This window comes from Pagrus major, chromosome 20 (genome assembly GCF_040436345.1).
Source record: "Pagrus major chromosome 20, Pma_NU_1.0".
NCBI lineage: Eukaryota > Metazoa > Chordata > Actinopteri > Spariformes > Sparidae > Pagrus > Pagrus major.
In genome coordinates, this window is record NC_133234.1 from 14,706,549 (window position 1) to 14,731,682 (window position 25,134).

At 41.1% G+C, this 25,134-nt stretch overlaps 1 protein-coding gene across 1 annotated transcript; it reads left to right on the forward strand.

The window, feature by feature from the left end:
- The first annotated feature begins 1,823 nt into the window (after window positions 1-1,823).
- On the forward strand, window positions 1,824-15,165 carry LOC141015075 (G protein-activated inward rectifier potassium channel 1-like). Its single transcript, XM_073488984.1, has 3 exons — window positions 1,824-2,978; window positions 13,781-13,997; window positions 14,399-15,165. The coding sequence occupies exons 1-3, from the start codon at window positions 2,310-2,312 to the stop codon at window positions 15,070-15,072; spliced, it is 1,560 nt and encodes a 519-aa protein (XP_073345085.1). The 5' UTR covers window positions 1,824-2,309; the 3' UTR covers window positions 15,073-15,165.
- The last annotated feature ends 9,969 nt before the right edge of the window (window positions 15,166-25,134 follow it).

The window sequence follows — 25,134 nt, forward strand, 5'->3', positions numbered from 1 at the left end:
GTATTTTTTTCAGCTTTTTAACGCAGCACTAAACTCAGAAATAAAATCAAATGTCAAAGCCTCCATGTTGGTAGTGATGCCTGTTATGATCCTGTGTATACATACAGTGGAGTCGGAGGCAACATTGTGAATCTCCAATATTGTCACATAAATCTGTGAATAATCAGAAAGTTTGAGGATTCAGACGGTCAGTGAACCTGTCAAATTGTTATTCTGACCTTTTTTCAGTGTCAAATCATGGCGAGACTTCAGGTTTCTAAGACGCCATTGCATGGACTTCTAAAACGCTTTACACTAACTGGATCAGCTGCATCCAAAGCACGATCAGGCAGACCCAAAGGGGACCATCAGAAGAGCGATACATCAAGCTTAGTACCCCGAGAGTTAGAAAAGCATCTTCATCGCAGATACAGATTTTGCTGATTAAACAATCAGCAAATGTCCTGTCAAAAGATGGCCGTCTTGTTCTCAGAGGACGAGTAGCAGTTTCTAAAACATTGCTCAGGAGGTGAAACAAGGCCAAACTCTTGAGGTGGGCTAAAAAAAAGAACTAGCACAGTCTTGTTTTCTCCACTGGAAGGGCACCCTCGAGGGCACCTAATCATGTTTTATATACCAAAGGGGCATCTTAAGAGGGCGCCTTGCTGCATTTTTTTCGAATATGGCCTTGAGTCCACCAGAGTCTTGTGTGAGTTGAATCTATGATTATGGAAATATGTGTCATTTGTAAAGTTTAAGTACGTCACGTCCTACTTCGCTGTGAGGTCCATTCTCAGTGTCTGCTGAATACTGGACCAGGATAAGAGATATCCAAGTGATTTGTGATGTCACTTCAAATCAAATTTTCACTGAGCGCAGACAAAATTTCCACTTTGAACAATGAATGTGAAAACAGCCTTTGAGCGTCACACCCTGCAAATACATCATTCTACATAGTGGAGCTCAAACATTCAACTGTAGGAACAAGAAGAAGACAGTTTTGACTGGAGGTGGACTTTAAAGGAGTTTTGGGGGAGACCTTTTAATCAGAAGAGAAAGATCTTCATTTACTGATTTGTTTAATGCCTAAACAAACTCTCTTTGTTTTCAAGAATGAATAAACTGAATAAACAAACTGATTGTTTATATTTGGCGGACGCTGCCACCTTTCTAGCTTCAAACAGTGTTCTGGGGACCTTATTTTCCTCTGAGAACAGCTTGTTTATTCAGTTATGGAGAAAAAATATTATATAACCTCATTAATATGGTAAATATTGACAGTCTGAGATTGAATTTCTTCTCCAAAACTACCCTTTAATTTAAGAAGTAGACATGTCCATTACAAAACATACTGTCAAAGTAACAACAATTAACCGATCGGTTGCCAACTCTGAAATGAATCCTCATTATATTCTATTGTTGGACATTTCTTCATCATCTATCTGAAACATTAACTTTAAACAGAGATTTCTATTGTGTTAATGCGGTTCATATCTACAGTTCCTGGCATTAACTCAGGTTCACTTCCACTGTAGTAACACTAGGGGGAACCAAATATCCGCCACTCACCCCAAGCACTCAGAATAACCTATTTCATAGTGCATTGTTCTCCAGAAAAGAGGAAATTAGGCATGAGGAAACACATTTCAAAGTTAATGTGTGGAGAAATAAAAAAAGAAAGACTTAAAAAGGTTGACCACGGTCGATTTCACAGTGATATTGTTTGCGCGCTCTGATGCTTTTACCTGATTGGGTACAAGCCCCCCAAAAGAAAACACTTCCCTCTCCCTCACCCCTCCGCCCCTGTTGGAGGAGATATTTGCCACCCGTGCTGCAGCTCGTCCACACTCTTTAATCTGAAGTCACTCCTACCAGAGCGGGTTCCCTCGGGCAGGAGTGCGCACTGTAGCCTGCTACTCACAACACATCCACGGCTTTACTGAATCAAAGCACCTCAGTGGATCTACCAAGGACAAAGCCTTGGAGCTGCTTCAATACAGCAATTGTTCGAAATCTAATTTAGATTTATGATTTATGATTTTTTATTTTTATTTTTTCCCTTCATGGATGAGACCTGAGAGAAAAGTTGGCACTCGCAGGAGACTCCTTTGCGTAAAGGACCGAGTGTGAATCATGTTTTGCGCAGAATCTCTGCTCACTTACGACTAATTTACAGGAGAGAGGCACATCTCCATCTCACAGGATGCGAGTGGCGCGCTGAGTGTGAGCGTTATCGCCCCGGTTTTGGACAGGGAGGAGGAGGGGGGGAAACCAAAGTTGCGTAAAGAGCCTGATTCTGCACAAGTATCGATCGCTTGGTGATTAATACAATGTCAGCCATACGGAGGAAATTTGGCGAGGACTACCAGGTGGTCAACACCAACCGGAGCATTACTTTTTCCGCACCGGTGAAGAGGAAGAGGCAGCGCTTTGTGGAGAAGAACGGCCGCTGCAACGTCCAACACGGTAACCTTGGCGGGGAGACGAGCCGCTACATCTCCGACCTCTTCACCACGCTGGTGGATCTCAAGTGGCGCTGGAACCTGCTCATCTTCATCCTCACTTACACAGTTGCCTGGCTGGTCATGGCTTCCATGTGGTGGGTGATCGCCTACATCCGCGGCGACTTGGGCCACAGCGGCCACGACTCGTCCTACACCCCGTGCGTCGTCAACGTGTACAACTTTCCCTCCGCGTTCCTGTTTTTCATCGAGACGGAGGCGACCATCGGCTACGGCCACCGCTACATCACCGAGAAGTGTCCGGAGGGCATCATCCTCTTCCTCTTCCAGTCGCTGCTGGGCTCCATCGTGGACGCCTTCCTCATCGGCTGCATGTTTATCAAGATGTCGCAGCCGAAGAAGCGCGCCGAGACGCTCATGTTCAGCCAGGACGCGGTGATCTCGCAGCGGGACGGGAAGTTGTGCCTCATGTTCCGAGTGGGGAACCTGCGGAACAGCCACATGGTGTCGGCGCAGATCAGGTGCAAACTCATCAAGGTAGGCTACAGGTTGAGGTGCGCCATGTATCCAAAATCAGCCCCACTTTTGCGCAGTGGGCATGCGCCTTTTGCTCCATCTCCAGTGTTTTAAAATGCCATTATCAAAGCTGAGGCTAATTGACAGCCCCTTCATTTGTTTTGAAATTGCCCATTATGTTTTATGAGTGCTTTCCAAGTCATGCATTGAATTCCCATTCATCGCCAGAATTGATTGCATCCCCCTGAGGGTCTCTGTGATTTGCAGAGTCTCTGGTTTTCACACGAGGCTCCAACATAAGATGTATTTTATTGAGTGACCACTTAAATTTACCCCCCTGCAGCAAACTACCACTTCCAGTGCTGGATTTGTCCTGAGCAGAGCTGCAGAGTGTGTTTCCTGGTACAATGAGAACCCACACAGTACTGACTGTCCCCCCCCAGTCAGCAGAATGGCTGTCAGTGGGCTGTATATCTTTTGAGTTCAGCCTTTGCTTTAACTGTCCGCAGATGAGATGAATGGGCCTCCGGAGGGACAGTATTGGGAGACCAAGCTGATTGACTACAAGATCAATTGAGCCAATTCCTATACTCTTGCCTAAAGACAGAATGCCACTAATCTGCAGCACCGTGAGCTGATAGTGATATACATTCGTGTGAAGAGTGTGCAGAGGAAAGAGGCTAAAACTGCATCTTCTAAATCACACCTGGTTGTTTTGTTCACCAGGGGAACTCCAAAATATCTTTTACTCTCTGCAGAATTAACCAGGATCTCCATGTCTAAATATGTGCTCTGAGGAAGTCACATTCGTGCACCACGATCCATCACACATGATTTGATTTTTGGACAGTTGTGTGCTTGATGTACGATCTCCCGCTTTTTCCTCACTGCAACCAGGCATGTCTTATAAATGAAATCTCTCCAGTCTGAACAGATATCTAAAGGAGAACGTTGCTTGGTTGTGACAGGGAGAGTTAGTTGTGCTTTTGTCATCCCTGCGGAGTAGTGTGATGATCCCAAGTGACAGTTTACTTTAGGAACCTCGAGGGAGTCAACAGAAAGCCCCCAAGTATGTTCATCATTAGGGCGTTAATATAGTTGTGCTTGAAGGGGCACTGTGTGGCTTTTTGGAGAAGAAATTTTAGTATTTACAATATTAATGAGGTTATAATACAATCTAGAAAGGTGGCAGGGTCCGCCAAGTATGAACAAAGTAAAGCAGTATGAAACTGTGTTGTCCTTTAAGGTCAGTTTGTTTGTTCAGTCACAAAAACGAAGAGAGTTTGTTTATGTAGGCAAAAATAAGGTCCCCAGAACACTGTTTGAAGCTAGAAAGGTGGCAGGGTCTGCCAAATATAAACAAAGTTCAATCAGTCATGAAAACAAAGAGTGATTGTTTATTTAGTTTGTTTAGGCATAACAAAATCAGTCAGTGAAGATCTTTCTCCTCTGATTAAAACTACATAGTGCACCTTTAACGATTTGTGTTTTAATATCATTTAAATTAATGCTTTCTGTTCGGTCTCCGTCATTTTTTATTTGAGTATGAGATAGTAGAAAAAGATGGAAATGATATCCATTAGAGAAATGGAATTCAGTCAGTTTAACACAATAAAAAAACGCAATTTATTAAGTTATTATCGCTCGTGTTTCAGCTCTCTCTGGAATGAGTTGTATTCCATTTTATCGCCATTTACTCTTTAATTAATAGCAGAGAAAGGCAAAGAAAAATAATTGTGATTAATCAACACAGAATCACTGAGGCTTATGTGCTATATCATCAACTTTTCTCCCTCTATAAAGTCCAATCGTTCCACTGAGATGGTTTAATATTCTGTAATAGTTGTCGAAGACGCCTTCCGTCTCTTATTTCAAACAGAATGAAAGCAGGAGCACGTTCACCCACGGGCCACGCTGTCATGTTTGACCTTGGACAGATTTGTCTGCACAATGAGTGTGCCAATGTTACAGATATCTCCTTGGTAGAAGTACATCTTTTTATGGATCCACAAGAAGAATAGTTGTGATAAATTCAGACTATGGCTTTTATTTGATACCTTGAGGCGCAGTGGAAGAGTGTAACACGAGTAGTTGGAGCAGTCCTGATTCACAAAAGCGGAACAAGCAGCGACAACTGCTGCAGTACTGAAGAATCAGTACTTTGGCTACGCTCTGGTTGTTTTTTTTAAGTAAATAAACCTGCTTAGTGTGATACAATATAAACATAAACTACAGAAGGAATATTTGTTGTTTAAAGTGTCCTCCCCATCTGTTTTTTTATGATTTTGTTTAGTTAAACAGTCCTTGGCTTTCTTTCATAGATCACTTAATTGGATTTATGCGATGATCCTAATCTGGGATTTCTGCCAGTAAACGCTGATCTTATTAAATCATTAAATAGTTTTTTTAAAGCCAGAGCTATAGTTGTGTTGGTGGAAAGGTCTGACATCCAGGACTTTTCTAATTATCTGCTAAACAGCACCACTTTCATGTGGCATCAATCATGCCCAGAGGACAAACAGTATATAATTGAAGTGTGCTTTCTGAGTTCAGTTTTCATTACGTGTTATGGATTTTCTTTAACAGTGGAACATCTTGGGAATACACTTGGTGATTTATTGTTGGGTGAAGCCTCTCTCTTCTTTGAATTCTAGATAACATGTGTTGGTAATATGATACAGTGTGCAGGATACCATGGTGAGACACGGTGATGTTTTATAGCCCATAAAGCTCTGCCATTGTGGTGCCAGACTGTGAAGTGGGGAGTAAATGGACCTTAATTCACCCCGTACTACTATACCTGCACTGTGAGAGCACTGCCTAGGCTTGTGTTCAGGTAACATGCAGCAGCTCAAGGTCACTGTGAGATGGCCTGCCAACAAAGCTGACGGGAGCAATGAGACATGCTGCAGTAAATCCTAATGATGGAGGTGTGTAAACGCGCTGTGACATGGCAACTGCAGCAGACATGGGTTGTAAATTCTTATGGGACCTGGATACTCTGGTCACATTCTTGATTATTATGCAGGATAGCATCTATAACCTCTGCATTTTTTTCTTAAAATAGATGGGATAAGCATGAATACACATATTATGGTGAGGCATAGGTGCAGTATTTTAAATCTTTTCAACTTTATTAAGTTCACAATTTGACATAATGCTCCAGGAAGCAGTGATAGTAGACTCTTGTCCAAGGACTCACAGTGGCAGTATGTCTCCATGCGTCACCACTCATCACTGATTGCAGCTGTTTATGAAATATTTTGTAGGAATCAAAAGTATCGTGCACACTGTCAGCCACTTGTATCACCTTCCTGCATCAATACCTATGTGCTGCTGGTGCCCTTGGATTAGTGGAAAGGAAAATGACCATATTTCAACTCTGAAAGCATCTAGCTACCCACCTTTATGTTTGTTGTCAGGCGGTGACCTCTAGTGGCCATTGTGATTATTGCAGCTGCAAAGGAGGAAGTGAGGGGGAGGAATATGAAGGGTGAAAAGTCTGTTTACAACCACAAATGACACACTGTATATATTACACAACCTGTGATAAGAACACCATGAAGCTATTGCACAACTCCGGGAGCCTCAGGCAACATTATTTACAATGACTTTTTAAAGGGGTTGAGTTTACATTGGGGTGTTCTCTATCATCTGCCAGAGGGTAAGAGCTCACATTCAGCGTGGACAAAGTGAGAACGGTCAGACAATATTCTCTGTGCCTGCCTGAGAACGCACTGCTCTTATATTGACTGAAGGGACGAATGTTCATTCCTCTCCACAGTCTTTATAACAGTCTGTACCAGCAACCTTAGATTCTGTCTGTACAGTGAGATTGCCAGACCGTGCTGACGTCCCATTCCTGACTGGTAGAATCGAAGCATAATCCTATGAGCCACCACGTACACCCTGAGTCTGTGTAAAAAGTATAGAGAATACAAACTTTCAACATTGGCCTGTTGCTTAAGTGTTGTCCAAGTTTCATCATGTATGACCACTGGACTGGGATCTCCCGGTAAGGTAACCGCCTCCTCAGTTTTTCATCACCAGTTGTCATCACAACACTGTACCAAATGCTCTATTTCAGTGAAAGAGGCTGAAGGATGTGTGTCCTTGTGCGGTAGGCTGAGGATAACAGTGTCATGTGAGGATTTAAAAGAAGAACCGGTGAGCTGACACAACCCTGTGGAGCACCTGTGCTGAAAGATCTGGATGCTGAAAGAGTATTGCTGATCCTGACATGCTGGATAAGATTGCATTCCCATTTCAAATGTTCCTGTTTGGGTGATGAACAACCATTTAGTTTATCTTACAGCCGAAAGATTATAAATTATTTCACCTTCAGTTCTCAGTTTGTCATGGTGGACAGGTCTAAATACTACAATACCCACGAGACTAGGCCACTTAGTGATGGGAATTACAGCTGTTTGAAGGAAGCCTGATCTAATGGCTCTGCTCCTTTCCGAGAGCGGCTCATCTTTTTCTTTCTTTTTTTCTGAATTTTAGGGGGCGGGGGTTACAGGGTTTATCTGTGTAATAATCACAAGGTTAATGATTGGATCAGATTCAAACTTAGACATCCAACCATTTTGCATGTGTGGTCGAGGTTAAGCAGCACTTAATTGCCAGACCTAAAGTCAAAGTTCTGCATTGTAAACATTACATAAGGTGATGCCATATCCCTCTGCTTTGTCAGTGGATTACTACTTTATTACCCTCTGAATGAAGCGTCTCGTGTAAATAAAGTTGCCTTGAACGCAATGAATGCAACACCTATACCGCACCTCGGGTTGCATGAGGCTGCTTTTCATGGCCGATATTGATAAGATAACCAATAATTTCACATTTTTTTGTATATTCAAAAGAAGTTCATAACCCGAAGTTGATGCACCAAAATTACATAATGCACCTATAAACTCGTAGACTTTTTCCTTCCTCTCCGAACCCTTGCGGGACATGTGTTCCTCTTCTTCTTCTTCTTTGTTTATTGGCGAGCTGCAAACCAACTTTAACGGTGCATACAACCACCCTCTGTATCCGAGTGTGTACATGCTGCGCTTGTTACATCCATGAAATTACATACAATTTGGCTTCGTATTATCGTCTGTATTTATCGGAAAAAGATTCTACCAATACCTATATAGAAGTGATAATACAAATTTCCAAAGCAGGAAGCTAATTTTTCAAACCACACATGCAGTATCTCTTGTGAGGGACTGGTTCTCTCTGTTCTCATAAAAGGGAGTGGAATTAACAATTTAAAGAAGGCTCATGAACATGAACAGCTCATCGAGTTCATGTATACCAAAGAGCTGTTGAGAAAAACCAGATTGTTCGCAAACGTAACATCACTATGGCTACCACTACGGAGCAGAAGCCAGTCAGAGCTTTTCACAGCTGCTTAATCTTTAGCTTTCCCCCTGTGACGCACCAATCAGAATCTTAAGCTATGTTATTAATACTATTCATTATTCAACGTTTCTTGGAGAAATGCACTTTGGGAGTCGTAGTTAAATCCTGTTCCAGACTTTTTGTATACACAAGCTTGTGCCTTCAACTTTTTTCTTTTTTTTGTTGAAAGAACCAGATATTTTCTAATATAGTTGTAAATATTTTATGAGATCGTCATTGGGAAAAATGAAAAAGGGTTTTACCTCCAGAGCCAGGGGAGCTGTAAAAAGCTCCCCCAACTTCGCATTTCTATAAAGAGATCGACTGGATGCGGGAGTTTGTGGTTCTTCACAGCACAAATTTATAGCCCAAGAACTTTGTATTAATTTATACCTGATGGTGAACAGTTTAATTATCTATTTTCTTCTTTTAATTATTTATACTATTTTTATTGCAGTGTCAAGGGTTACTGAGTTGCAAGTGCCTACACTCCAATTTGAAGCCAAGAATTGGAAAACATTTCCTTTTGCAGGACTGCTGCATTTCTTCATCATCCATAATGCATATTAACTTAATAAAGATAACTGTCCTTGAATTCCCATTAATATTAATGCAGCTTTCATTAATAAACCAAAAGAATGCAGTGGTGCACTGACCCGTGCAGCGCAGGCAGAATATGATTTTAAAATAAAGGAACATGCTTGCATCTGGTTTGCAAGCAGCGCATGGAGGACGCATCCTGGCAAGAAAAAAAAAAGGTGCTCAGACGAGAGAGAGAAAGAAGCAGAAAACAGCAGCGACGTGGCAAACAAAAAGCTGGAAAGACAGAAAGAGAGAGGGAGTGACAGCTGGGTGGTGCTCGTCAATGTCGGCAGAAGCTCGTCTCAGTAGGTTGGTCCACAGCAGGAGATAAGTGATAAGGGCTAGTAGTAGCAGATAGACAGGCATGGATGCAAGTGTTTAGCTAGACAGACAGGCAGACATGTCAGCATGACTTCCCCACATCTGCCGCTGTCTAACTCTGAAGGACAAGCAGAAAGAGGAGGAGAAGGAGAAAAGAAGAAGAGACAATAAGAATGACAGTTGAATCAGCTTTAATGGTGCTGTCGAGAGATTGGGAACAACAGTCTGTGTGGGCGTTGCGCTTGAGTCCGGCCCAAACCTCAAAGGATCCAGCTGGACTTAAATGCAAAGACGTAGTTGCATTAAAGACACACACACAAAAGGACAAATGTGCACATACACACTCCTCTCTTGAACTTTCACTGTTCGTGTTTCGTTGCGTCTTTAGCATACACACCTGCGCACACACGCCGTCACTTTAGAGGAAGCGTGTCACCAGGGATCGGGCCTGCTTTCACTCAACCTGAATCTCAGGTGGCTAAGTAAATTAAGCACTCCCTCTATATCAGGTCCTCTTCCAAAGGCCATTAATTTCCCCCTTGTGGCTCTGACTGTTTAGCAGCTGTAAGAGAAACACACACACACACACACAAGCGATCACCTTGGTAAAACCATTCAGTGTCAAGCAGGTCGCTCCTTCCTTGGCAGAGGTGTAATTTTGTTGCTAGTCGTCGGAGCTGTGAACAGTATGTGAAAAATGGCAGCTTCACTTTCATAACTAGAATGGTTTAAATATGACTTCCCAGGAAATTGGTTCGCAGTCTCATTGACTTGCATGAACATGGCTGACAAATAGGACACCTGCCTGCAGTATCTCAATGACACTTTACATTTTTAAATGACTGGGAGAAATAAATAAATTCAACATCTGACACGGGGCTTTTTAAAAATGATTTCAAGCGCTCCTCCCATTTATGGGAGACGGAGGAAGCTTTTTTCCACAAGTGGAGATCAATATGGATGAAAAATCAATTGCAAAAGTATTACACTTGTTTAAATCTAAGAGACAGATGCAGAAAGGAAGGGGTCAGGAAGCTGGTTAATGAGATTTACAGTAAGTAGAGGCAGTAACTACCACACTGCTCGCATAGTTCAATTAAATGAAAATATAAAAGGGGAATTCAAACTACCTAAAGGAGTTTCAATTAGTAAATCTATTCATAACAGATGTTTCATAAACACAAGACAGAACAATATATGATATTCTGCTGAAAATAGTGGTTTTAAGTAGTGCTGGGTGACATGGCCTTCAGATAATATTGCAATATTTTTTGAGTTGTATCACGACACAGGATATTTATCATGATGATTAAAGATCACAATATTTTTTAACCATGACTGTCGATACTTTCACAACATTTTAACACAATGAGATTTTTAATTAATAAATTGTAGCAGTCCAAGTGTTTGAGACTTGCTATTTTTCTTTGTTTGGGCTGTTTTTCCCTCATGACTAATTGCAGGGGATTCAGATCATCTGTGCGAAGGTGGGGAGACTGACTCCTGATTGAGGAGTGGAAGCAGCCTGGGGCATTTCCCTCCCAGCCAATCAGGGTGTGATGACACCCTTTCTGTAAAGGCTTAAGAGAGGTGGGAAATAGCACGCCCGTGGCTCTCACCCTCAGTCTGAATCTGTCCCTGACCCATTGAGAACCTCATTCACCCTTAGATTGCCAGCCAGAAACTCTGGTCTGTTTAGGCCCTATTGGGTTTTCTTGGCTGCCCACATCTTTCTAGGGAGGAAACTATAGCATTTGTTGGCTATACCCGGAAGAGGCATTTGTTTATTGATTTATTGGTGTTTTTTTGTTAAACTCTAGAATCGTTATTTTTGCTGAATGTTATTTGAACTTGCCCAACCCTAACCTGTAAAAAGCCACAAGGATAAAGTGAAGCTGCTGTTGTAAAATCCTCCTCTCTGTTTTAGATAAGATTTTGTGTAAATCAGGGCATAAAACCAATGATCTGTTGATCTTTGCAAGTCCAGATGGGATAGTCTAACAATGACATAGCTGTCTGTGCTGAAAATTTGTTTATATCAAGTGGAATGATGGCCAAAAAAAATGAGAGGACAAATTGTGACACCCTTATTATTTACTTCCAGTCAGTTGAGCTGCTTGATACCACACTCATTATTTGCCTGTCAAATATAAGACTATATCCTGCAGCATGAAGACAGGAAGCAGCTAGCCTGGCTCCACCTGAAGATAGCAAATGAGTTTTTTTTTATGTGTATTAAACAATAAACAACATGTTAATCAGTGAGATTTGAAGGTGTTGGTAGGTGGATTACATTTATTGGGTTATTGTGGCTACATTGTTATCTTTGGTACAGAGCCATGCCAGATGTTTCCTCTTCTTTCCAGTTTTTATGCTAAGCTAAGCGTCTGCTGGCTGTAGCTTCATATTTATCACACAGACATGAGACGTCTTACTTTTAGCAAGAAAGAAAATATGTTTATTTCCTCAAGATCACAACTTGTTTTGTTACGCTGGGATTCCAAACCAACAAACAACACAGGATGACTACAACTGCATCTTTCACATCTATATATTTCTGTGGGAAATGCCAAAGTGAAGTGAGTAATAGCAGCCTCCTTTTACAATGCAGACTGGTGGATTAAATGACAGGCAGGTGGTGTGGCGTTTTATCTCTTCCTCCACACTTTTCAACATTGTTCTGTCACATAACACGTCAGCCTCTCTTCCTTTCAGAGCGTTTACTCTGATTTAACTTCAGGCGACATGCGACGTAGACTCCCTGTCTGCATATTCAGGGAGAGCCCATCACTGATACAGCATGATGGCCGACACTTTCCCTCACCGAGGCGAGCCAGGGATCTGTGGGCACAGACGTCTTCCTGTGAAATGTCACACCCTTCTGTCCTCAACATCACTGTGAATATAAATGACAGCCTGTTTGCCATCTGTGGACCAAGTGGCTCCTCACTCAAAGGGCCAGGGAGACTACTCTGCATACAATTTAACATGAGATGACAGAAACTACTATCTGAATTAAGCCGTGGCAGAATGTAAGTCAGTTGAGGTAATGACTGTGTGCGTAATATTTTTTGCTTTTTATTCACTCGTGTTGGGATTCATGTGGGTTGGTGCATGTTTTTTTGTTTCTTTTTTATCTTCGGCCTTTAAACAAACACCTTCTCCTTTTGTAAATCATTCACTCTTGACAAATCAACTCGAGTAAGAGGCTTGAAATTGACAGCCAAAGAGGTTTTATAAGCTCATAGAGAGCATTCTCCCTAATCCCATGTTTTAATTTAACAGCTAGAAGAGTACTTTATTTGATGGAGCGTGGTTTCCCAAGAGCAAGCACTAGTTCTTCTCCATAAACTAATGATACTTGTCCTGAGGCCAGGCTACTACAGAGAGTTTTTAAGTACTCTAATATGCTGCCAATGAGAGTAAAAGATTACCGCAAGGTGGCTCTAAGTGTTACCAGTGCTCACGTTGTCTGACTGAGATGTGGTGGGCTACTGTTATTTTACACCCTTATTCTCACCTTTACCCGTCATGTCTGCCAGTAAGTGCATAGAGAACAACAGCACACATTTGTAGGGTTGTTGTCTCTCTGGTTTGTTGTTCGGATATCACTATATGCCAAAAATGTGTCAAAATATTCTGTTTTCCCCCTTCTTTCCATTATTTTTAGATCAAAATCCATCCATGTATCTGCCAAAAGTGACAAGCACTTTCTTTTGACTCACCCAGCCCTGAGAAGCAAATAAATATTCCATTTAATAAAATGCCATCATAGACTTTTGGGGGATTTTTCCGCCACTCCCTCCCCATTTTACAAAACATGCAAATCTGTCAAGCAAAACAGGCGCTTCAGGGTCAACTCCCTCCTCACTTTACATCCCATGTCATGTGGAACCATGTCTAATCACAGAGGAAAATTGCCTTTTCAAGCTATTTCATGGGACCCTTAACACTGCTTCAAATCTCATCAGGCTTATACCTGCAAAAAGTACATGCAGGCATACGTAAACGGTAGCTGGGGGGGGGGGGCGTTTACTGTCCAACAGTGATTGCATAAAAACTGTCCTGGCTAGTGAAGTGGACACCGGTCATCCTCAGTCATAAAACCCCTGAAGCTATGTAGATAAAAACTTTTATTCTTTTTTTCTTTTTGCACTTCAACCAGGCAGTGCCATGAATTTTGGAGCTAAGCTAATCAGTTGCACACAGGAACTTTGTATTTACTGGTAAAGAAAATTGCAGATAATTGCATCATTCGCTGATGACTGACAAACACCACTTGAGAATAACTTCTCCTCAAAAGGGGGTAATTTAAACCTAAAGACTTTTAGACGGATGTTTTTAGAAGAAGTTAAAAATGTCAACATTAAACATTCATTAATTCCCCAGTTAGGTGTTAATAAGTGTCAATTAACTAATGTTGTTTATATCCATAACCCCATGGTAATGGATGAAGTTGAACGAGTATCCTGAATCCTCTTAACGTAAGAACATAAATATAATATGTCTGAAACCTTTTGTGTTTCCAGTCTCGACAGACCCCAGAAGGCGAGTTCCTGCCCCTGGACCAGTGTGAGCTGGACGTGGGATTTGGGACGGGCGCAGACCAGCTCTTCCTGGTGTCTCCTCTAACCATCTGCCATGAGATCAACACCAAGAGCCCGTTCTTCGATCTGTCGCAGCGCTCACTCATGAACGAGCAGTTTGAGATTGTTGTCATCCTAGAGGGCATCGTGGAGACCACTGGTTAGAGGAAATTAATATTTAAAACATGTTATTATTAAATAATAACTTTGAGTAAGCTTCATCATTTGTTTCATCATCAATTAACCCTGAAGCATGGAGCATTTCTCAGTGTTATAAAATAAAATATTTAACTGAATGTTTAATTTCATGGGCTTTAATTATTAATAGCACAAGCTCTTCTCCGTCTCTGTGGTTTTTTTTTTTTTTTTTCTTTCAGCCATATCTCTCTCTCTCTTTTCCCTAAAGCAATTCTCCACTTTTCATTACTGTTCCCTGTCTGGCTGTCTGCCCATTTTTATTTAACAGCCCACTCTACGCTATTTCCTTGTAATGTTTAAGTGATGTCATTTTTGTTCTTTACTTCTATTTTTCAACACTTATATCTCTTCTCTCCATCGCAGGTATGACATGCCAGGCGAGGACATCCTACACCGAAGATGAGGTCTTGTGGGGCCATCGTTTCCTCCCCGTCATGTCACTGGAGGAGGGCTTCTTCAGAGTCGACTACTCTCAGTTTCACAACACCTTTGAGGTCAATACGCCTCCCTATAGCGTAAAAGAGCAGGAGGAGAAGTCCTCGTTGACGTCGCCTAACCCTCTGCCTGTCGCGCCCACACCCTCCTCCCCTCTGCCGGGTAACGGCGGCCGTGGAGGCCGCAGGGAAAGGCTCCTGTCAGCCGACTATGCAGACCATGTAGAGGAGCCTACCTTCCGGCTGCCCAGCAAACTCCAGCGCATGAGCTCCACCAAGGAGGAGCTCCTCTGGAAGGGGCTGAAGACAGGGCCAGCCTTGCCTGGGGGGAAGGCCTCCAGCACAGGGGACCTTCCGCTTAGTATTCAGAGGCTGAGGTCCAGCTCCATCCCGGTCGTGAGGCAAGGACAGCTGGAGGAGCAGGTCCAGCTGTTGTCCTTGGATGGAGATGCGGAGGAGATTGAGCTGGAGAAACACAGACTGCCATCAGCCATTAGCACCACCGCTGCACCAACCCCGACACCAGTCCAGATCCCCTTGGTAGGGAGTCGGCCAGAGGACAACCTGCCCGCTAAACTGCGCAGAATGAATGCTGACCGCTGATTTCTGCACACTACCTTTTAAGACTGAAAACATTTTTAAAATTTAAATCATGCTTGATGGGCATTGCATATAAATAAAGACTACTGTGATATACGTTTTATTTTTTTCTGCAGATTTTCTCCAGTATTTTACATTTACTTATGGGCTCTCTACTAAGTTGTCCATTGCCACAAATAGAAGGACAACGCCAATAAGCCATCCATCCGCTCATACTGTGAGTCATTTTTGATAGATCACCATCTGTGCCCCCCACTGACTTCTAACACTTCTGCCCTCGTGCTTGTTTCTTTCACTTCTGTTTGTAGAGTTGCATCAAAGACTTTATATCTCAAACAAGTACACTTTTTTTCAATTAATCAAGATTGACATGAATTGACCGTTTGCTGAACCCCACCCGAGAACAGCAACTGTCCAATCGGAGCCCAGCAACTGTAATTAGGCACAGCAAGTCTGTCAAGGTTTGGATTTCTCCACATGCCTAGATTAGTGTGCACGGGGCTGTAATAAGGGTAAAGGCAGACTGAAAGCGATGCGACGCTATGCAAAGTTCACCCCCATTTATATATGATGGCACACGAGCTAATCGCTTCACAAGTTGTTGTGAGATTCCCAACAATGCAACAAAAGGGATAGTGAAAATGCAAATGAGGGCCAAATTTGCAGGTTGCTTAGTTTTTCCACAATGTTTGCTAATTAGCAAGCAACTCTTATGCCAATCCTGGAGGCTACTGAAGTGTGAGCTAACATTAGCAGCTCTGTCCTGGTCTTTCATTTGGAAAGGTTAACAAGTCAGCACTCCAAGCCAACATTATCCAAGGTAGTGTTTAGCGATTACTCCTCATCCCTAGGGCTGTAAATCTTTGTTAATGCCAAATGAAAACAGTATGTAAGCTAAGCAGCTAAACAGGGTTTATGCAACCAAACAGTTTTTACTTACCACTCTTCAGGTAGGCCACTAGGACTAACTTTACTTGCTACTTCTACATTGATCATAAAGGGGATGAGGATGATGGATTTTTATGTGAGAACTGTTGAAGCGTCTAGCACAATATCATGTATGTACCAATCAAGTGCAAATGTGTGTATTTTTTTAAGAAAGACATTAACAAAGTCAGCCGGAGACCAACTCTTTAGCTAACTCACTGAACTGATGTTAGCTTAATTGGCTAGCTAATGGCACAAATGTTGGCAAAATTGATTGTTACAGGCTAGAAATGAGAAACTGCTTTCGTCTACCTCTGTCTGAGATCAAGCACCGATTTGTTTCGAGAGGTAAATCTGCCAAAGTTTTTATTCACGAGACAAAAGCTTAACAAGCGCCATGACACTAGCTGTGGAGGATGGGGCTCAGCAAACGGTCAATCGACCAGAACTGGTTAAAAAATGGATTAAAATCCTGCTACACAGGTCAGGTTGATACACTATATTTATCACTTGTAGGCCTAGTAAATATTTGTTTGTTTGAATGCTCATTTGAAGTATGTTTACTACTGTAATTTTAACTATTTTTACCTCTTGGTGCAGTGTTTGCACCGGCCCGTTATACGCATGGGTGACAAAATGTATTAACAGATCAATTTTGGACTAAAGACTTTCTTTTATCATGAACTGATTTATTAAAATGTAAAAACACTGGATGCTGACATCAGGGGACACATGTATTATTGCTAATAATATAAAGGTAAGATAAAACTTCATATTGCAACTGCTAAATAATAAATAATTTGAAATCACAAGTGCGTCTGTGAGTACATTATTCATTTTTTCCATCTAAAAAATGCTGCATCCACTCTTCTGTGGGACTCCAGTTGTGTATTTGCTGACTGCGTTCAACATTTCAACACCCTGAGGTGTTCAGCCGGCAAAATGCATCAGCAGCTCGTGTGTCACCTGCTGCGGTGGTTAAACCAACATTCATCAAATATTGAAACCTTAAATTTGAATCTGAGTTGTCTATTTTAAAGCAAATTTCAGGAGGTCAGAAGTTCAGAGCAGAGGAAACTCTAAATACGGCTTTTCATCTAAACCCTGTGAGGTTAACATCCTTCACTCCTTCTGTTCACTTGAAATCAAAGCCCTGACCCTTCTCTTCTGGCTGCCGCGTCTGCTAATTATTTTAGTCACCCTGAAATGGACAGAAGTCATGCTTTTTAGCAGCCTTGCCAGTGGCACTCAGTTCTTTTCGTCTTGATAGCTATCAAGATGGAAGTGCTCGAGACGAGGGCAATTTTCCAGACATTACACGTCCAGAGATAATTAGTCATATTGCAAATAATAGCACAAAACAGAAATTTGATTATGTAAGTCGTTGACAGTACAAAATGACCTCCGTCCAGCTTAAGATAAAATTAACTCAGATAAATGATGGAGGGGGGACTAAATCAGACCATTCTTCTCACAGAATACTGTATCGTGATGGCTTCAGCTGTAAAGGAAAATCTGTTTTGCTCATTCCTCTGTCATTAAGTTGTGCTTGGGAAATGGATCGGTCTAATTTTCACTTCATTTGCACTTCCGCGGCAGAATGAAGGTCATTATTTCTACGAAAAAAAGGATAAAACATGCAACATTTGTGAGCTTGGAGTAATTCCACGTCTGAATCAGGCGATAACATTTTCCTGAAATGGATGAGATCCTACCAAGCCATAAAGAGTGTCTTTATGTATTAATTTCTTGAGCACCATAAGGAAGCTGTATGCCTGTAAACTACTTTTTAACAGAAAAACAGACAGTTGGAACAGAAAGTAGAGGATAGTTGATCATCACAACACTGTCAACAAACTTGAAAGGGGCAATGTGAAAGAGTTTTAGTTGAAAACGTTCAAAAACTTTTTACGAAATGGCCTTTTTGATGTCTTTGTATTTTTTTTTTTTTTTTTAATTTAAGTTGGCATGCTAACCAGGTAGCCCCAGCCCAATCCTGGTCCAAAGCTCCTGTGCTAGCAGGGTAAACACCAACACTACCCCAGTCCCCGAGCTTCCAGTCCAAACCACTAACTGCACAGCTAACTGAGCTAACTAGCTAACGACCACTCCAAATACAGCATAACTGACGCAATGGCGGCACTTTCAAAGCTTTAAAAATGTTAGCTAAGTGGGTTAAGCAATGATTATAGTGTTAGTAGTAATCACTTGATAAATTTGCCAGTCTAGTTCATGGATGAATGACACGCTGAAGCCTAGTAAAGTGAAGCTAGCTAGCAAACGTCAATGTTGCTAATGCTGACATTACTATTGCTGATGTCGCTAATGCTAGCCAGAAAATGGTAGGGCAGAACTCAGGGTAGAAGTCAGCCATTTTTGTTTTTTCCCCCCTCACAAACTAGCAACTACCAAGACTGATGTTGCTGAGGAAACACAGATATCCAGCAAACATTATAAAGATTCACAATGTGATTCACAATCATGTTTTTGAGGGAGAAAAGATACTTTTATTCTGCAAGCTCTGTAGATGTGTTTATTTTTAAAAAAGTGAACTGTCTACATAAAAATGTTATGACCTTTTTTAGAGAAACTGTTTGTGTTCATCAATACATCATTATCAATAGTCATCGTTAAATAATATATTATGACCCTGACGGGGCTGAGTCTGCCTAATGATTTGTTTTACTTGATACTTAAAGTACTTAGAAGTAATACTTCTGTGCTTTCAGTAAAATTTTAAATTGTAAGACTTACTTTGCAGTGTGTCATTGCTACTTTTACTTAAAAACCCATCTGAGTCTGTCTTCCACCACTATTCTTTTTAAAAATGTATTAAATATCAAAAGTATTCATTATAGAGCAGAACGGCTACACTCATATTCCTATATACTTTATAATATTGGAATACTAAAAATGATTTAACAGGTATGCAGGATTTTTATGTCATGCATTGTTAATGTGGAGCTCTTTAAGACCATTATATATTGTTGGGTAGTTTAATCTGTCACAGTGCATCATATTTTATAGGTTTGGTATGAAAATCACAATCTGAAAAGTAACTAGTAGGTGTAGCTGTCAAATGTATTAGAATAAAATGTTTACTCTTGAACTGTGGTGTATTAGAAGTATAAAAATTCATGTACAGTACTAGAGTGAACGTACTTTATTTTCTTTGCACCTGTTTAACAATGCCTAAGGGCATACTATGTATCCAAGGCCAGGTTTTTCTATTTTATAGACTGTGCAGATCCAAATGAGCTTTATGTAACACTGAAGATTTAGTACAACAAGCAGCTGTATCCCAGTAGGTCATCCAGGTGTAATAATATTGACTGTACTGTATGAAGTCCATCAGATACACGAACATGAAAAATGATTTGATGTTGACAGCGTTGAATTATTGATTATTAAAATACTTTATCACCCATTTTAACAGCCCAAAACCATAAATAATCAGTGTGATCTGTTTGCGATTAAAGTCCCACTTCCAGTTGCAAGGCTTCTTCACCGTCGCAAGAGTTCGAGTTATCGTCGTGTACAGTTTAAAGTTGGATTAATGCCACCGTAGAGTTAGATGTGGGGTGCAGAGCGTGACTGTCGGCTCTGTGTGTCTCCCTATTTCTGTTTGTGCATAGGGACACACAGCGAGATGCTCTGAGGACGAGCACACCAATCAGATCACACATCCACATTGACCAGATGCTCATCCATAGTCAATGAGCACAAAAAGTGTCGCTTCTCTACAGCACAGCACCATTAGCTTTGTGAATTGAGAGATCATCTGTGTAGTGAGGATTCAGCACTGCTGTATTTTGACCTCTTGACACGGATACAGTCATTTACAGGTGCCAGCCAGCTATGAATAAACTTGATTCTGTGAGATACGATCACTTTGTTGTGAAGTGGCCATCAAACTTACTGAACAAAGTGGGTTGAGAGTTTCCCTCCCTCACTGGACAATGGACACTCTCTCGTACTGTAAGTGCACACCTCTTCTTTTGCTCACACATCAGCAAAATGATATTTAAAACCAAACACAAATCTGTTATTTGGATGAATTTTAAAAACTTTCAAGGATAGAAATTGTCCAAATGATCAAGAGAGAACCACACAGATCTTTCAAGTTTCCTTTTTGATCACCATGAGAGATGGGAGTGGGCATCATTTACTGGTGGTGTCAGCTGTGTTGTGCCCACAGGCTCGCTCCGGGCAGTCTAGGTAAATAGTGCTTTGCTCTCTGCAGCAGAATCTCAATTGCTTTTCTTTCTTTGTGTCTCCACAAGTCACCATACATCAATTCAAGTGCTCTTTATATCTGTGGTGTCCTTTCAGCTGAGGACTTTAAGAATTTGTCTAAGGTAGAAGGTATTCCTCACCGGAAACATTTGTATTCCAGGAGCATGTTTCCCCTCAGCTTTTTTCCACATTTAATTAAAAGCACCATAAACTAAAATAAATGTCATCTCACATTTTCAGCAGTTTTATGACCATAAGTTATATTCAAAATAAATCTTTTTCATCGAGGTTTAAGATAAACCTGCAAAATAACGGTGTTTATCTGAGAGAGGGACTCATTAGATACAGTTTAATTAATTTTAGCTGCAGTCTCACTTTACACCTAAATCTAGTTCAGAATCATACCGCATGGAGGTAGATGATTGCTTTTTGCATATAAACAAAACAGTGTGATAGAAAATATTCTGCTAAACACATTTCTCTTCAAGGAAACTGATTATAATGATTTAATGTTTAAATAATGACCTGGAAAAGACTTTAAGCCTCTTAAAGCCCTGGAAAAATTTATTACATATCACATAATTACACCGTCTATTGATCCTGGTCACATTTACAGTGTTTACTGCAACAGATTAAGTGGTGGTGGTGGTGTTTGAATGCATTTTTTGATTGCGTGATAAAGCAGCTAATAAATCTTTATATATTAATGTGACGATGTGTGGTGTGAAAGAGGTCGTAAGAGGTTGTAACAAACAGTTCTCTACACAGTGGAGCATTTAGCAGCTAAAGAGTCAGACATTTCTCTCAGGAGTTATCGGAGACCAAAAATAGAGCTCAAAGAAGAGCAAATATTGGACTGACATTCAGCAAGTCGCCAGAAACACGACTCCAAATGAATGCTAATGTTGCTCTGTGTCTGCTGGATGTGAACTGTTTGCCAACCAGTTTGCTATATCAGATTCATAAGAGGATGATATGTCAGTGTTGTGTTAACACGTTGTTTCCACTCCTCAGGTGTCCAAAAGGTCAGTAAATCTCACCCACTGGTTTGTGGACTATTGTTTTGAAGTTTGGAATCACTGCAGTCACCATCTTTTTTGGAGCCAGAAGTGACCTGCGATGCTACACTCTGGTTGGATCTGACTGAGAACCTGAGGACACCCCATGATAGCAACTTGTCAATCACAAGGCAGCCATGCTCTCAAGCATACCCTATCGTCTATTTTACTCTAAATGGAACCATAGTTTACCAAATTAACATCATGTTGTATTGAAGGAGACTTCTACATGTGAAATTAATGTTTAAAGGTGCAGTATGTAAGAATTGGCCACCTGTCAAATTCATATTCAAAACAAATACGGAGAAACCAACCATAGTAACCACTCAGTGCTGCTAACTGTAGCTGTTAGCTCAGTTAGCTGTGCAGCTAGCTTTGAGTAGCTTTGGACCAGGCGGGGCTGGGGCTAGCTGGTTAGCATGCGAATGTTAATAGACATCTCTGCAACATAATATGTTGACATCATAACATCAAAACTGCTATATAATCACATTCTGTTGATCATTTTAGTTTATTTATTATATAATTATTGCACATTGTTCCTTTTTTATATGCTGATGAAATCTTAGCTTCATACCAGGGCTGTACGACACGGATAAAAGTCATAGACATTATTTTGACAGATGTTGCAACATGATTAGTGAGAAGGAACATTTTTGCATCACAATTTTCATTTTCACAGAAAAATACTATTTCAATCATGATTGTGTGACATGTTTTGTTACAACTGGAGAATAAGATTGAAGGCAGGGGTGTCTCTGTGGCACTACAGTCACCTTCATCAGACAGCAGATTCTTGGGATTTGAAAGGCCGTATTGTGATTACCATTATATTTAGTTTCATTGTGCAAAACGATATATACTCAGTAACAGTTGACCGGCAGGGGAAGGTGTTGTACCCTCTTTTCGACGCAGGTCATGCTTCCAAAAGGGATCCTGATTGAAACCTGCTCAGAGTGAGAGCTCAACATGTGCCTGCCTTATTACCTGTCACTCCATTACAGATTGACAGAATCTTATTACCCCTTCTTGGCATCCTAATTGGGTTTTCTCTCCAAGACTTTTTCAAACCCTCTGAATTACAATCCCACCACTGTGAATACGAAATCACTCAGCGCACATTAGCAAATACGCACCTCTGGAGTGGCTGCTGCTGCTTGGAATGAGTAATTGTCTTCACGGGCGCTTCCTTTGCTTTAAATTGAAGGAATCCGTTCCTTAGCGAAGAGTAAGTGAAGCAGACAGAATCATTTATGGTCTGATTCGAACTGCAACATGACTGAGAATTTATGAGCTCCCGCTTGTCTCTTGTGAAAAGCGTGCTTGTCCAATAAATATTGGATTGATCTTTTAATAAGTGAAAAGCACTGCTTGGCGAAGACATTCCTGCTCTGTGTATTCGGCCGTGTACGAAGAACGCAGGACAGAAAAGATGACCTAAATATTTGAGGTTAAATACGACGCCTGAGAGCCGCATTATTATTATTACAGGCTTCCGTGGTGCAAGGATTAAAGAACGAAGGGCCATGTTTGATTTCCTTTTTCGTGACAAACGCAAGGATACAGTAAAGATGTGCTCTCTGTCTCCGTCTGATTCATTGCAAAGCGGTAAACACCAATTTATTTCAAGGTGCATGTTCTTCATCACTTATTCAAATAAAGTGGCACTCTCCTCTGTCTCCCTCCCGCCCACCAGCCTCTATTCAGGTGAGACCTTCAGTGGGACAAAGCCGTCATTTTCCCTGTGTTTGAAACGTCTGGCACACGACAACCTCGTCCATCTAAAACTAAAACTAGCTTTGATCTTCCAAAAGACCTGGCATTGCTCACACAGTTTGCAGTCTTCATCATATTAATTCATCTTCCCTCTCTGGATTACCTAAGTAACACATCCAGTAAATACCATGTGGGATAATTTAGTAATCTTCAAAGAGAGGCTGGAGAATGAAGACTTGTTAATGTCCCAGGAAATTTACATATATTCTCAATTTACATATTTTCTGGGACACGAAGATGTCTCAGCTCCTCTTCCTGATTCCCATCATCTTCAAAACTTTTGGATGGTAAGGTTTTGTCTAGACTGTGACACATGGGTTGTCAGCTCATCATTGTTTGTTGAAAACACAACAAGAAAACGCTTCAACACAGGCTTTTTTCCTTTCCAAACTTCTGACTCCAACTCCACCCACTCAGACCTTCATCAGATTTATCAACCCACAGCATGTTGCTACAAAATTCAATTCGCTGTCCGATCAGCATTTCCGGGCTTTGTTCAGGTGTATCCTATCAAATTAAATTGCTTCCAACGCAAATAAATCTGATTAGCTGTGCACACAGACTTATTCAGCGCAGTGCTGGGACAGCTGATTGAGTGGTGGATGTTTCATGCACAGTAAATTTGATAAATAATTCAAACTTTTATTACACACAGATGCAAGGAAGCAGGTCCCAGAAGAGCCGAGTGACTCTCCGAAGTGAGAGGGCTGTAACTAAGTGCTTCTTCAAGGATGTGAAGTGTAACAAATAACATGTTCTGTATGTTGTGAACCGCAGCAGAGGTAACATATTGTCACTCAAAGTTCACACGGTATAGAGAAATTATGTAGTTCTGTGGTTCCCAACCTTTTTCGTGTCATGTATCACAGCAGATAAACTCCTTCGCCACCAATCATGTTCAAAAGTTATTTGAATTGACAGGGTATTATTTAGCAATTAATGATACAACACAGGATATCATAGCGGATGTCGCGAAAATGTTTTTCATACAATTGAACCATCAGTGTCGATATTTGGGCTGCGTTCTTACTACTGCCCCTCCAAGTAGCAGAAAGCAACCATTGCTTTTAGCTTTCAACCATAAATCAAATAGATAATCTCAACTGTTTACTTCTAGATAATACAATATCCACTATGTTCACCTATTTTAAGTAATGTCTTGGCTACAAACATTTAGCCAAGTCTTAGTGAAGCTAACAAGCTTAGTTAACTATTTTAACTAGCCTACTTTATGCTAACAAATTAAACTGCCTATCCATTACAATCAGCTATTTCAACCATAAAGCTTTACTTTTAGCTGAACTCAAATGTTAACTTCTTAATCCACCTCTAGACAACAGGTGTTCAGATTCCTACTCAGTGGACATACTGTCAAAACTGGAGAAGTGGGCCTCCTGTGGTACAAGTACCCCTGTTTGAGAATCACTGATATATTCGAGGGCGTATGAAAATAAGCCGTCAGAAAATAAACTTAAGGGGTGCGCTGCTGTGGTTCAGGAGGCAGAACAGTCGCCCACCAATCAATATGTTGTTCAATCCCTGACCCCTGAAGTCTACGTGTCGAAGCGTCCGTGGGCAAGATACTGAACCCCAAATTGCTCCCAATTACTCTTTCAGCGGTGTGTATGCATGGTAGCCTCTGCCACCAGTGTGAGTGGGTTGTAAAGCACTTTGAGTGGTCACTCAGACTAGAAAAGTGTTATACAAATATAGTCTGTTTACCATTTTACCAAAGTAAAGAGAACAACCAACAAAGTGGTATTTGGGTCAGACTGTTATTCTGACGATTTTTGGACACAACAGGCCTACTTGTCATGACTATAAGCATTTGACTGCCAAACTCAAAACTCTGAACAGATTTGCTATCAGTGCAGCAGAATAACGACCAATAAAATGCCGTCTCGCGCATTTGCCAGTTTAAAAAAAAAAACGAAAAAAAAAAAACAGCAGCTGAGCAAACAAGCTCTCAAATCTGGCAAACACACAAATGTTGAGTGCACATGTCCCAGACTGGTCACAATGCCAGTCTGTCTTCTGGGAAAATGATGCAGAGCAAGTCTGGACGTAC